The sequence below is a fragment of the Papilio xuthus genome, unplaced genomic scaffold (genome assembly GCF_000836235.2).
Source record: "Papilio xuthus unplaced genomic scaffold, Pxut_1.1 DF827570.1, whole genome shotgun sequence".
Taxonomy (NCBI): Eukaryota; Metazoa; Arthropoda; class Insecta; order Lepidoptera; family Papilionidae; genus Papilio; species Papilio xuthus.
Window position 1 is genome coordinate 3,980,972 of NW_013531079.1, and position 12,926 is coordinate 3,993,897.

Consider the following 12,926-nt stretch of genomic DNA (forward strand, 5'->3'; position numbering starts at 1 on the left):
AGTTTATGTTTAAGTTGATTATCGATAAAACACGAATAAAATGACATTTTCTAAAAATGATTCCTAGCTAGATCGATTTATCGCCCCCGAAACCCCCTATATACTAAATTTTATAATATGAAAATCGTTGGAGCCGATTCCAAGATTCCGGCGGATCCAAGCGTCGGTAGTTCAGGGGTCAAGCACTTGACTTGCAAACTGCAGGTCCTGGGTTCGAATCCCGCCATGTACCAATGTGTTTTTCGATTTCCGATTTACATATAAACATTTATTCGACGTTCTTACGGTGAAGGAAAACATCAGCATCAGCAACCTGCATATATCTGAGAAGAAATTCAAAGATATGTGTGAAGTCAACCAACCCGCACTTGTCCAGCGTGGTTGACTATGGCCTTATAACCCTTAACTTAGGGTAGGCTCCGAGCCCCTCGGTGGGGACGTATAGTGAGCTGATGATGATGATGATATACAAGAATTGCTCATTTAAAGATATAAGATAATATTATAGTACTCACACAAAGTTTAGAATCCATAGTTTTATATGCTTTAGTTTTTTTCAAATATGCCTTTTCAATTGGCATTTCCATCTTTCTAAAAGGTTCATTTGTCGTATCTTTATAAAAATCTATATAATCAACCGGATAATCACTTGTATTTGTTCTATCATCGTAATAATCGTCTATTTCATAACCAGTTGTATTACGAACCTTACTTTCTTGTTTCGGTTTATATCTGTTTTGTTTTGGTCTTTTATGTTCGTTTGTATGTTTAACAAGACTCTGTATACTGGTAACTGCTTCTATATCTTTCTTATAATCGTAACTTTCTGTTGCTATTTCAGATACATGAATCGTAACCCTATTTGATAAATCCTTTCTCATATGTCCTGCAGCAAAATGATCTTCAACTTCCAAATTGAATAAAGTCAATAATTGTCTTATAAAATTGTTTATATTATTCGATGATATTTCTATCGTTTTTGTTAATGTTTTCGGCGCTTTATTTTCGTTGTGTTTCGTTTCTTTAACAACGATATCGAATTTATGATAACTCGCGATGAATTCTTTTAAAAAATCACTCAAACACTTATAATGTTCGCGACATTCGTTCTGCATTGCATTTGAACGAAGTAAAACACAAGAAATAATAACAAAACTTAATAATTTCATATTAACAGACAAACAAACTTATAAATTATAATTTAAATAAATTTAATATAATTTAAGACGAATCACGTACGCTGTACACATTTGACTGAGTAGATCGTTCCATTACGATCAAGCAACACATAATGTTTAGTAAAAACACAATTACGTTCATTGAATGCTTTGCATTCGTATAAAACTAAAGTATACATGATGATATCATTATAATTGTTCTTATAAACGTTACCTTGAAAGTTCGTGATGTAGATTTATAACTAGTAATCGCCCGCGACTTCGTTAGCGCAGAAAAATTGCCTATAACATACCCGTGTACATCATCTACCTTTATACCAAAGACTCGTCAAAATCTACCAGTTCCGGAGATTACCCTGAACAAACATACAGACAGACAGAACATTTTAAAAATTGTTTTATAGTTATAAATGAATAAAATATGATTTTTTTTCTCTATATTACAGACAGACAATTCAATTTTATTTATATATATATAGGTTCGCAACAAAAAACGTGCTCATAACTTTTATATGAATGTACATAACGAGAAAAATATGTTATATTGTCGAGAGAAACAATATAATCTGCATATTTATATATTAACAATGTATTTAAACATATTATATGATAAATTATTTAAAGAATTTTTTTTTATATCATAAGGTAGCAAACGAGCGAGCTGCCACTTGAAATCGCTGAAATAGCGAGGTGACCGTTGCCCATAGACATACCCAATTGCATATGCGTTGCCTACCTTTAATCAACGGAGGAGAGGATGCACAGAAAGAAAATATTTTCCCTTCCCATGTATCCTCTCATCCGGAAAGTCCACTTCCACTTCCCATCCTTTCTTTATAAGAAAAAGGGTGGGAAGGGAAAGAGGAATAAATTAGGCCACCGGGACGCACACTCATCAGACGAAACGCGGAATTGCTTTCACTTTACGCCTGTCTTCTGTGTGGTTTTTTATATTTTATCATTATCAACCTGCCCTTATCCCTATCGAGGGTCGGCACAGCATGTACTACTCCTCCATACATCTCTATCAGCCGTCATATCCGAGTCTACCCCCTTCCTACGCATATCCTCTTTCACACAGTCATTCCATACTTTTTTTGGTCTTCCTCTACCCTTGTAGACATCCACATTCAATCTCATTACTTTTTTGCTTATATCATCATCCCTCCTCATAACATGTCCAAACCACGCTAATCTTTTACTCCTCAATTTCTCTATCACTGGCGCTACTTTCAAACTTCCTCTAATATACACCTTTTTAACTTTATCCTTCCTTGACACACCACACATCCATATATATATATATATTTTATAGTTTTAAAGATTAAATTGATAGTAAAATATTCCTTGGTGTAACAATTATCAGCTCAATATACGTCCCCATTGAGGAGCTCGTAGCCTACCCTAAGTTAGGTGACTAGACCATAGTCAATGCACTCGCAGTGCGGGTTGACTTCACACATATTAAATTTCTTCACAGATATGTGCATCACGATGTTTTCCTTCACCGTAACAACATAGAATAAATGTACATAAAAATGGTGTATTAATATTAATTATAAATTATTTAATTAAATTTTAATTGATAAATATTTAATATAATTAAAAAATAATTTTAGTAGTCTATGTGTTCTTCCAGACTATGTTCTATATCTACGCCAAGAGGAACATGCAGTTTTGAAGATACCTTCTAACAAACATCCATCTAAAGATTTACATTTATAATGTAAATAAAATTACTTTAAATAATTACCTGACATTGGTTTGTCCTTCTCTTGAAATCATATTCATCTAATATTCCAACATTTTTCTTGTCGACTCGATTCTTGTCTTTAAATACGCCATTTACATCTACCAAATTATTTATAGCCGTTGTCTCGTCTATTATAAAATTGTAATCAATTAACTTTGAATTCAACACTTCAATATAATCGTCAACTATTTGATAGTCTCTTTTATTTCTTTTTGGTAAATCGAAATAATCAAACTCATTATCAACGCCATCTATCGACGAGAAAGTGTATTCATATACGTATGTCGTAAAATCTTCGGTTGTCATTTCAAATTCAAAATCAGTTTGATTTAATTCAGAAATCTTCGGTATTCTTTTTATTGTTATATTTGCTGTCACATATCTGTATACGTCAGGCCAATATCTAACACTGTACAACACAGATGCAATTATAAATAGCAACACGAACATAATAATTAAAATTAAAACTCTTATTATCATTTTGAAAAGACTTTGATTCATTTTTTAGGTGTTGATAAACGTAAAATCAGATTATAACTAAGTCATGTCTTGCGAACTGCGTATTGTATAGGAACATTAGGTTTGCCAAATATAGAATCTTAATGCAATTATTTGATTATAAGGATTGGATAATAATTTTAACATCTTTATGAGCCATTCTTGTAACTATTTATATTTGTCTGTCTTCAATATCAAAGGATCATACTGAAACATATTGGATTTTACGTTTTTAAACATAGATAATAGAGCGTCGATGGCTCAGAGATTAAGCTTGTAATCTGCAGGTACTAGATTTGAATCCCGTCATATTATCTCATCATCAGCTCACTATACGTCCCCACCGAGGGGCTCGGAGTCTACCCTAAGTTAAGGGTGATTAGGCCATAGTCAACCACAGGCCAAGTGCGGGTTGGTTGACTTCACACATGCATTTGACACACACATTTTCACAGATATGTGCAGGTTGCATCATGATGTTTTCCTTCACCGTAAGAACGTCGGATAAATGTACATATGTAAATCGAAAAACACATTGGTACATGGCGGGATTCTAACCCAGGACCTGCAGATTGCAAGTCAAGTGCTTAACCAATGTGTTTTTTGACTTACAACTTACATTAATCCAGCGTTTCTTACAGTGAACACATTATGATGAAACCTGACTTTATCAGTAAAGAAATTTCAAAGATATGTTTGAATTGCCGGAAGAAAAAAGCGACGACGCTGATCGCCACCCGTCACGTGCCGATAAATGCGGGCTTTACGGGCGAGGCGGATGATGGACACAGCGCTATGTAAAATCATACAAAGCAAACTAAACTCCGTTGCGGTGCGTCCGGCGCGGACCAATCGACACGTACCTTATGCAAACATAACATATTTTTTTAACCGACTTCTAATAAGAGGAGGTTCTTAATTCGTCTGTAACTCCGTCCCTAGTGGTCCGATTTTCACAATTCTTTTCTTATTCGAAAGATGTTAAGTGCCATTTGAAACACTAAAAAGTATCCAGTAGTTATTGTTCTTTAAGTATACCAATTGCGTGATTAATTAGCAAAGTTTTTTTACAATAGATGTTACATTGGTCGTAATCGTCGGATCTTGATAATTACATCTTCAGTTTATCTACTAATTACGATCTAATAATATAAAAATTCTATAAAATAGTTAGACTAGAAGATAGCAAGCGCGCTTAATTTCGCAATAATAGCGGAGAGAAGCTACTTAATAAATCCGTATTTTCGTTGTTGTCTGCCTTCAATAAATAGACACATCAAAACAGAAACAGACTATCATTATAAGTCAAGAATTTATAATTTTTTTTTTTAATATGTTTTAAAATTTAAAATCACATTAATTTATCTATCATTCCTCGAAACCCTAAAACATTAGTTTATTACGCATTTTACAGCTCTATGTATTTTATATGTCTACACTAGCTGTCGCCCGCGACTCCGTCCTCGTGGATATATAAAAAACCTAATTAGTGTAGCCCACCCATCCATCCATCCATATCACATCCATCTAAACATTCGTATTTATATTATTAGTAAATTAAATAAAAAACAACTCTTCAAGGCATAAATTCGAAAAAAATGAATAAATAGTATCCTATGTCCGTCTCCTGGCTCTAAGCTACCTCCTCACTAATTTTCAACCATATCAGTAAAGCCGTTCTTGAGTTATAAATAGTGTAACTAACACGACTTTCTTTTATATATATAGATTTAGTAATTCTATACCTAATTAGCACTAGGATCCTAATGATTGTTACTAAAATATTAGAAATAAGAATCACTAATGACTACTATTGTGTCGATGGTCGCCCATTAGTCGAAATTCAACCATAATTATAAAGATAACTATAGTAAATAACAGAGGGCGCTGTCTCCTAAAACACATTTTTTTCTAGTTCAGGAAACAGAGCCCGCCAATTTATAACCGACTTCAAAAAGAAGGAGGTCAATTCGTCTTTATATTTTTTTGTGAAAAATGATTGTTTTTTGTTCAATAAACAATTTTTACATTTAATTTTTAATGCATAATTTGATTTATCAAAATATTTTTAGCTCTTATTTAAATTCACTTTATCATTTTTTTACGTATTCCAGTGATAATAAAATTAGCTATTTCTACAATTTTACGGTCACATAGACATAGTTAAAAAAGCACATTTTATTGTCTGTCAAGATCAAGGATCTGCACTTTACCATCTAAATTATACATATCTTGTTAATAAAAATTGCATAACCTTTATCTTATATATAAAATTGTCGTGTCACAATTTACGTTCCCATTTTCCTCGGAAACGGCTTGACCGATTCTCATGAAATATTGTGAGCATATTGACTAGCTCTGAGAATCGGACATCTATTTTTAATCCCGCGCGGACGGAGACGCGGGCGACAGCTAGTTTAAATATAAGTGTTATCCACTATTCCTTTAGAACAGGAAATCCATTGCGTCGTGTACAACAAATTATTATTATAAATTAAACATATTGTTTAGGTACGCGAAGTTAGCAAAAAAAGTCATTAATCAAACAAATCGTTGATAATATATTGTCAGCAAGTATTCATCGTTTAAAAACATTAAATTTTACAAATATTGCTTAGTCGTTTCTTCGAATTCAGTCGCAATAGTATTTGAAAAAACATTCGGTTTTAACAACTATATAAAAATTAAAATTTAAAATTTTTATTATTTCTAACCTCAAAAGTGAAATGATTCAAAAATTCTAGTGTTTTATTTAATTGTGTTAAAACGATACTGTGATAAAAATGAAGAAGAGAACTTTTGCAGTTATATTTTTGATGTTAGGTAAGTATAAGTTTTAAGTTTTACGTGGTGCAAAAATTACCCATAAAATAATCAAAAACCCTTATTTTATCCGTTTGGAAAGGATTTCCTTTATTACTGGAAACTCACTCGCTATAACACTGCAAAATTCAATCGCTTAGACTTAGCAAATATTTGTAACTACAGACCAAATGACTATCACTTCTTTTTAGCAACAAGAACTTAATTTAAATTACAGAATTTTCATGTACCTATAGAAAATAATTAGCAAAGTTGCAAATTGAAATTTTTAGTCGATAATTAGGATAATATTTTCCTATTAAAATTTATTATTTTTTTGGCTTCACTGTTTTAAATATAGTATTTATTCACTTTACACTGAGATTTTACATATTAAATAAAATATCCAGTTAAATTTTAAAAGTAAATAAAGTGTTTAATACCCAAAAATAAATTAATGAAAATCTAGATTTCTACCACTGTATTATAATTTCAGGCGTTGTCAGTTGTGATGTTCAAAACAGCGAAGTTAGTAAACCAAGTGTTTTCCCATCTATAAAGAAGTATCCAACCTTCTTAGATGTCTTGAATGAAGATTTGTTGAGTCAAGAATGGGATGATAATGAGAAATCTTGTCACGATCAAATTTTAAAAATTTTAACAAATGTTCAAAATTCAACGCTATGGGCAACTTGGAGTAAGTAAATCTTAGGAAATTATTTAAAATAAAAACTACAAATTAATTCTCTTGGTGTAATAGTTGTTTTTTATTTGTTGAAATTGTTTTGTAAATTCATTGCTTTGAGGCTAAAATGTTCATAAGAGCCAATCTCTATAAAAATAAAGAAAAAAAAATGCAGGAAATATTATTTTGTAATCTCACAAGATTGTCTTGTAATTATTTCTAGTTTTACACATAACCCTAAAATAAATAACAATAAACAAAAAAAGTTTGTCGTTCAGTTGCTCTTTAAAACATAAAAAAAATTATTGTAAAGACATTCGTAGAAAATAGTCGTTAACATTCAGTACCAATTTAGTACACTTTTATACCAGACTTTATGAACTTTCGTTTTCAGTATGGGACAGTGTTCAGTTACCTTCTGGTCAGTTCTACGGTGCACATAACCATTTTGGTAACTTCGATCAATGCTTACGCAGAGTCTGGACTGACGATCCAATGCCTACGCAGTATTGTCTTGTTGACCTCAAACTTGCTGAATCTGACAAATTAATGAGCACAATACACCCTTATGATAAATCTGAAAGTTATTTTCACGTAAGTCAATTTATAACTCTACTCCCAAAAACCTTTAAGCAGTTAGCTATCGCTAGGTCCATCTGCGTTGAATTTTAAAGTAACTTTAGAAGAAGCTTATGATGTGTTCTTTAATTGTTCTACATCACAGTGGTGCTTTTTGCTTACTAATTTTTACTATTGTTAGGAAGAAAATCCGGAAATAAGCCAGTGTATTGACTCAACTCTAGCCTTACTAAAATATCGACGTCTATGTCCCCTCACTAATAATTCTGACACTAGACTTTATAAGCAAAAGCAAGTCATTCACCCCACAGGATTGTAAATAATAATACCATCTCTTTTGTTTTTTTTTTTTAAATGAATTTGTCCTTTTATATTCCAGTTAAGAAATGAATATGGTTCAACGTTCAACATCATGTCGTGGGGTTTATGTATGCCGGCGGTGTGCCAAACTGAATCCATACGTAAATTCGTACGTACTTTGTATGGGTACAGCCACATAAGTACTATTAATCCTCATCCTGATATCATATCTTTATACTGTCAGTTTGCACGGACACCGCAAGGAAATATCACTGGATTGTACACATTGTTGTAAGTATTACTATGCAATTGACTTACGAGGGTAATGTTTGTCGCGTTCACTTTGTAGAGTTTTATAAATGTAAAGCAAAAGCTCCTTATTCGCGCTTCCCTCATTCGCCGATGAAAAATTGCCCACCCAATTCCTATATTCGCCGATGTGATCAGAGGTGTTTAGACAAAGTACAGTCTCTAGTTGCGATTCCATAACGAACTTCAAAAATGTATAGAACTGACAATACCTATCGATAAGTCACGTGATTGTAGCGCGTCAGTTCCATACAATATTGTAGTTCGCTATGGAATCGCTTCGAAGCAAATGCACTTTGTTTATCACCGCCGTACATACATAATAATAAAAATAAATTCCAGTAGGTATCCAACCTAATATCCTTTTTAACCGTGTTAAATGAACTAATAAAAAAATGAAATAGATTTTATTACAACTTTGTCTAAGGTGTGTTGTTAAATGGTGTCACATTTTTTTCATCTGCGAATAATGAAAAAGCGAACGAAGGAAGCGCGAATAAGTAGCTTTTACTGTACTAATATTTATGCAGCTGACTGTACATGATTGAAAAAGGAAATGACAAATGACGAATGATACTTGTAGATCGAAAATCTGTAGTCTCCAAGTTTAATTTTTAACTAACGTACATATAAAATAATTTTATGATTTCAGATTGTCTGCAGTGGTGTTGGTCATAATAGCGTCGACTTGTACGTTCATGACAATCAAGTACAAAGACTCTAAAACAAATCGTATCGGTAAGTAATTCAAATGAAAGACAAACTTCATGTTATCAGTTGACATGTAGTCGCTATGCGCGCCGATGATTCAAGGTTAAGGCGACCATATTTACAACGACGATTTACAGTGGTAGAGCCCGCTTTAACACATTCGCACGAATTGGCCCGGCTCGCCCGGTGAAATACCACGACCACACAGAAGACAGGCGTCAAGTGGAAGCAATTCCGCGTACAGTCTGATGAGTGTGCGTCCCGGAGGCCTAATTTAGTCCTCTTTCCCTTTCCACCCTTTTTCTTATAATGAAAGGATGGGAAGTGGCAGTGGACTTTCCGGATGAGAGGATGCGTAGAAAGGGAAGATATTTTCTTTCTGTGCATCCTCTCCTCCGTCGATAAAAGGTAGGCAACGCATATATAATTGCGTATGTCTATGAGCAATTGTCACTTCGCTATTTCAGCGATTTCAGGTGGTCGCTCGCTCGTTTATCACCTTATGATATAAAAAAAAACATTGCCTTGGGTACGAAGAGCCTTATTTTATATTTTTTCTGGACTGAGTGGAAGATTGTTTGCATAAATGTGCCTCTTTCATTGAGACATCTAACCTAAATGATTTCGAATATTGAGAAGTTTCGACTCTTTTCAGTGGCTCATTAACTTACACTCAAAGAAAGAATAATTATTTATTAATCAACCCTTAACAGTTATGAAGATAGTCAGCGCATTCGACCTTAGAAAGAACGCAAGCGACCTTATGTCAGTAAGCAAAGACGAGATCAAAGTGATGCATGGAGTTAGATTTCTCACTGCATTTATGGTGGTTACCCTTCATGTCATGTTTATAAACATCATGGCTACCGCTGGCAATGGATTGGATATGAATGACGTGAGTATAAAAACCAAGCAATGGATATACTATCATGTTGTTGATATCCAAGTTATCCATCTGGATCCGTCAATGATGGATTGAATTTAAATGTAATTTTACAATGATATTGTATTTTCATAGTATAAGAAACCCGACTTATAACAACTAGACGTACTTCTAAACATTTTTACGGTCTTTTTAAGACCAGTGGTTTTGTTTAATACCAGTATGTTTAGTACTTACTATTACTTTGTCCTTCGTCTTGAAGTGCCATTGCAATTGTAGGCCGGCAGTAATTTTGCACACACTTCTATGTCTCTGCCGAGGCTGAAAAGATGGCACTACTAATTCTTTAATCATCAGCTCACTATACTTCCCCACTGAGGGGATCGGAGCCTACCCTAAGTCAGTGTCACTAGGCCGTAGTCAATCCTGGCACAGTGCGGGTTGACTTCACACATATCTTGGAATATCTTCTAAGATATGTGCAGGCCGCGTAACGATATTTTACTGTACCTTTAAACGTCGTATAAATGTACATATGTAAATCTATAAACAAATTGGTACATGGCAGAATTTGAATCCAGGACCTGCAGATTGCAAGTCAATTGTTTAAACCCTGAACCGATGTTCTTGTATTACTTCTTTATTTCTATTTATCCAATCTTCCAGGACTTCAAGCGCTATGCTGGATTCTTGTCACACTCTAGTGTTGTGGTAGACACGTACTTTATGATGTCAGGACTGTTGCTGATGAGGAGCTTCAAGCCGGAGACTGGTAGACTGATCAGTCCTATCAAACTGATAATTAAAAGATATTTCAGGTATGGCAAACAGAGTAGTAAAAATATATTTGTATTAATTCCTGACCTGGGAAACAGCTTTAGTGGTTCGATTTTTTTTTGTAATCCAGCTAATGGTCACTAAAGGAGGCACTTAGTGTAGTTTTTGCTTCCGAAAATTTACATTCAGAGAGGTTTTAAGACCATTCAATCTATTCTGGTTGTTAGTTAAAAGTGATAAGCAGCGTTAATATATGTTGCATGAATTGGAGATACGTGGAAAATGAAATCAATTCCTGTCTGATGAGAATGGAAGATACATGTTAGTCATCAACCCTTTCCTACACTTATAATGAAAAGGTTAGGGGAGTGGACATATAGAAAGAGGAAATATCCTTTAACTGTGCGACCCCCGTCTGTCGAATTAAGGTTCAATGCAGATATCTTCGGTAATTTTAGTGAAAATGTTCTTAACTTCAGGTTAGGTTTCTGTCCAAATCCCGGAAAAAACGGCCCAGCCATTCTGTAGATAGACAAAACTTTTAATTGGATTTTGTAAATATTTCTTATCAGCTTAACAAAAACATTACGTGAACGAAATAGATTTTTTTTTCTACATTGCATATAGACACTTCCATTTAGTAATATGTAAAGGTTAAAAAGGTCAAATTCAATTAACATAATTTTAAATGAGAACCAAATTCTTGAAGGATTCAGTAATTTTCCATTGTTAGTGACGGCAATAAATATCGAAGCGGATACATTTTGCATATGAATACAAACATGAATTTACTTAAATAATGATTTTATTTTTATTTTTAAGCATTTTATACTTAAAATTAGATCTTCTAGAAGTCGGATATTAGTTTTAAAAATTGTATCTTTGTTAACGGAGAGCGTCGGTGGCTCAGTGGTTAAAGCACTTGACTTGTAATCTACAGGTTCTGGGTTCGAATCCCACCATGTACCAATGTGTTTTTCGATTTCGATTTACATTTCTTCTCTGGGGGCCGCGTCCGCGAAATAATACCAGTCCCAATCATCCTGATGAAGGGTCCCCGATGGGCTCGAAACTAGTCGGTGCCGCCACCAAACGAATATACGTGAATGTTTAGCCGTTTTTATATAAGTTTATATTATTTCAGATTAATTTGGGTGTTCATAGTAATGATTCTTGTTGTTGTAACCGCTACACCTTATTTGTACGGTGGTCCTCTGTGGTCTAAATACGCTCGAGTCGAACAGGAGGCGTGCGAGAAGAATTGGTGGTTGGGTCTTCTCATGGTGGGGAATTACATTGACCCGGAAAATATTGTAAGTGTCCGATTCTACAAAGCCGTTATCCGAGCGACTTGCCGCCCTTGAAAACAAATTTAGAAGTCTCTAGTTTATGAGACACGCCTGTGCGGCATTAAAAAAAACTTAATTAGTAACCTACTTGTCCTTCCAGACTATGTTATACATTTGAGCTAAATTTCATATAAAGCTATGCAGCCGTGTCCGTCCTTATATTTTCAACGTTCTTACGCATTTTTGAAATTGAAATACACACGTTTACATATTTATGCAGCTGACTGTACATTTCTTCGAGTGAAGCTACTTTTTCAATGCTTGCAGATCAGTTAAATAAATAGATAACGAGGCAGTACAATCGAAATTCTAATAGCAATACTTCCATACTACACTGTTCTACATGTATTAATTTTAGTACTTGTCGTTTGCAGTGTATGCAAATAACATGGTACATACCAGCGGACTACCATATGGCAGTCGCCTGTACGTTGATGTACTGGTTATACCAGAAGAACAAACGCAGCGGCCTCTGTCTGTTCGGTGTGGTGACCATCGCCTCAGTTTTGTTGCCCGGAGTGTACACGTACTACCATAAATTAAGTGCTATTACTATATTTGATGTTGAGTAAGTAACAAACTTAATTTCAAAAATCTACTATACTACTAGAGATCCTCTAATGAACATCCATCCGTCCAAATATTCGTATTTATAATACTTTTCCACTAAGCGACTAGCCGCGCGACTGTTGCTGTCCATTTTTTGTCGCGTGAGTGACAATATATACACGCATTTGCACAAAACGAGTCCGCGTGCAGTCAGAATCGCGCGACTAGGCGTAAGTGGAAATAGGTTTTAAAAGTCGTATGAATTTAACTTCCCTTTTCACTAAGGTTGAACGACTGCAATTTCTTTTATTTCCAGAACAATTACAAACAGTCGTAAAGATATAACCGATTCTCCGATATATGGCTTAAGTCACTTCCGAGCTGCACCGTACTTTGTGGGACTGATCGCTGGATATATTCTGTCAATTTACAAACCGGCTAACTACAGGAATGTTATATCAACGGTAAGTTTTAACATCATGACCGATAATTATGCGTAATGTCTAAAATCATCATCAGCTCACTACACGTCCCTACTGAGGGGCTCGGAGCC

General features: G+C 34.3%; 2 protein-coding genes across 2 annotated transcripts in view; one reads left to right on the plus strand and one right to left on the minus strand.

Annotated features, from left to right (window-relative positions):
* Positions 1-3,444, minus strand: part of LOC106118509 (uncharacterized) — a 6,468-nt gene extending 3,024 nt beyond the window's left edge. Inside the window, exon 1 of the mRNA XM_013313169.1 lies at positions 2,932-3,444. Coding sequence (XP_013168623.1) covers positions 2,932-3,432 — 501 coding nt within the window. The 5' untranslated portion in view covers positions 3,433-3,444. The remainder of the gene's footprint in view (positions 1-2,931) is intronic.
* A 2,673-nt stretch (positions 3,445-6,117) lies between these two features.
* The window catches only part of LOC106118730 (nose resistant to fluoxetine protein 6-like), a gene marked incomplete in the record, with an annotated part of 9,806 nt that continues 2,997 nt past the window's right edge, over positions 6,118-12,926 (plus strand). Inside the window, 10 exon segments of the mRNA XM_013313478.1 lie at positions 6,118-6,252; positions 6,728-6,928; positions 7,311-7,510; positions 7,875-8,086; positions 8,757-8,842; positions 9,529-9,710; positions 10,365-10,516; positions 11,620-11,788; positions 12,199-12,392; positions 12,690-12,837. Coding sequence (XP_013168932.1) covers positions 6,213-6,252; positions 6,728-6,928; positions 7,311-7,510; positions 7,875-8,086; positions 8,757-8,842; positions 9,529-9,710; positions 10,365-10,516; positions 11,620-11,788; positions 12,199-12,392; positions 12,690-12,837 — 1,584 coding nt within the window.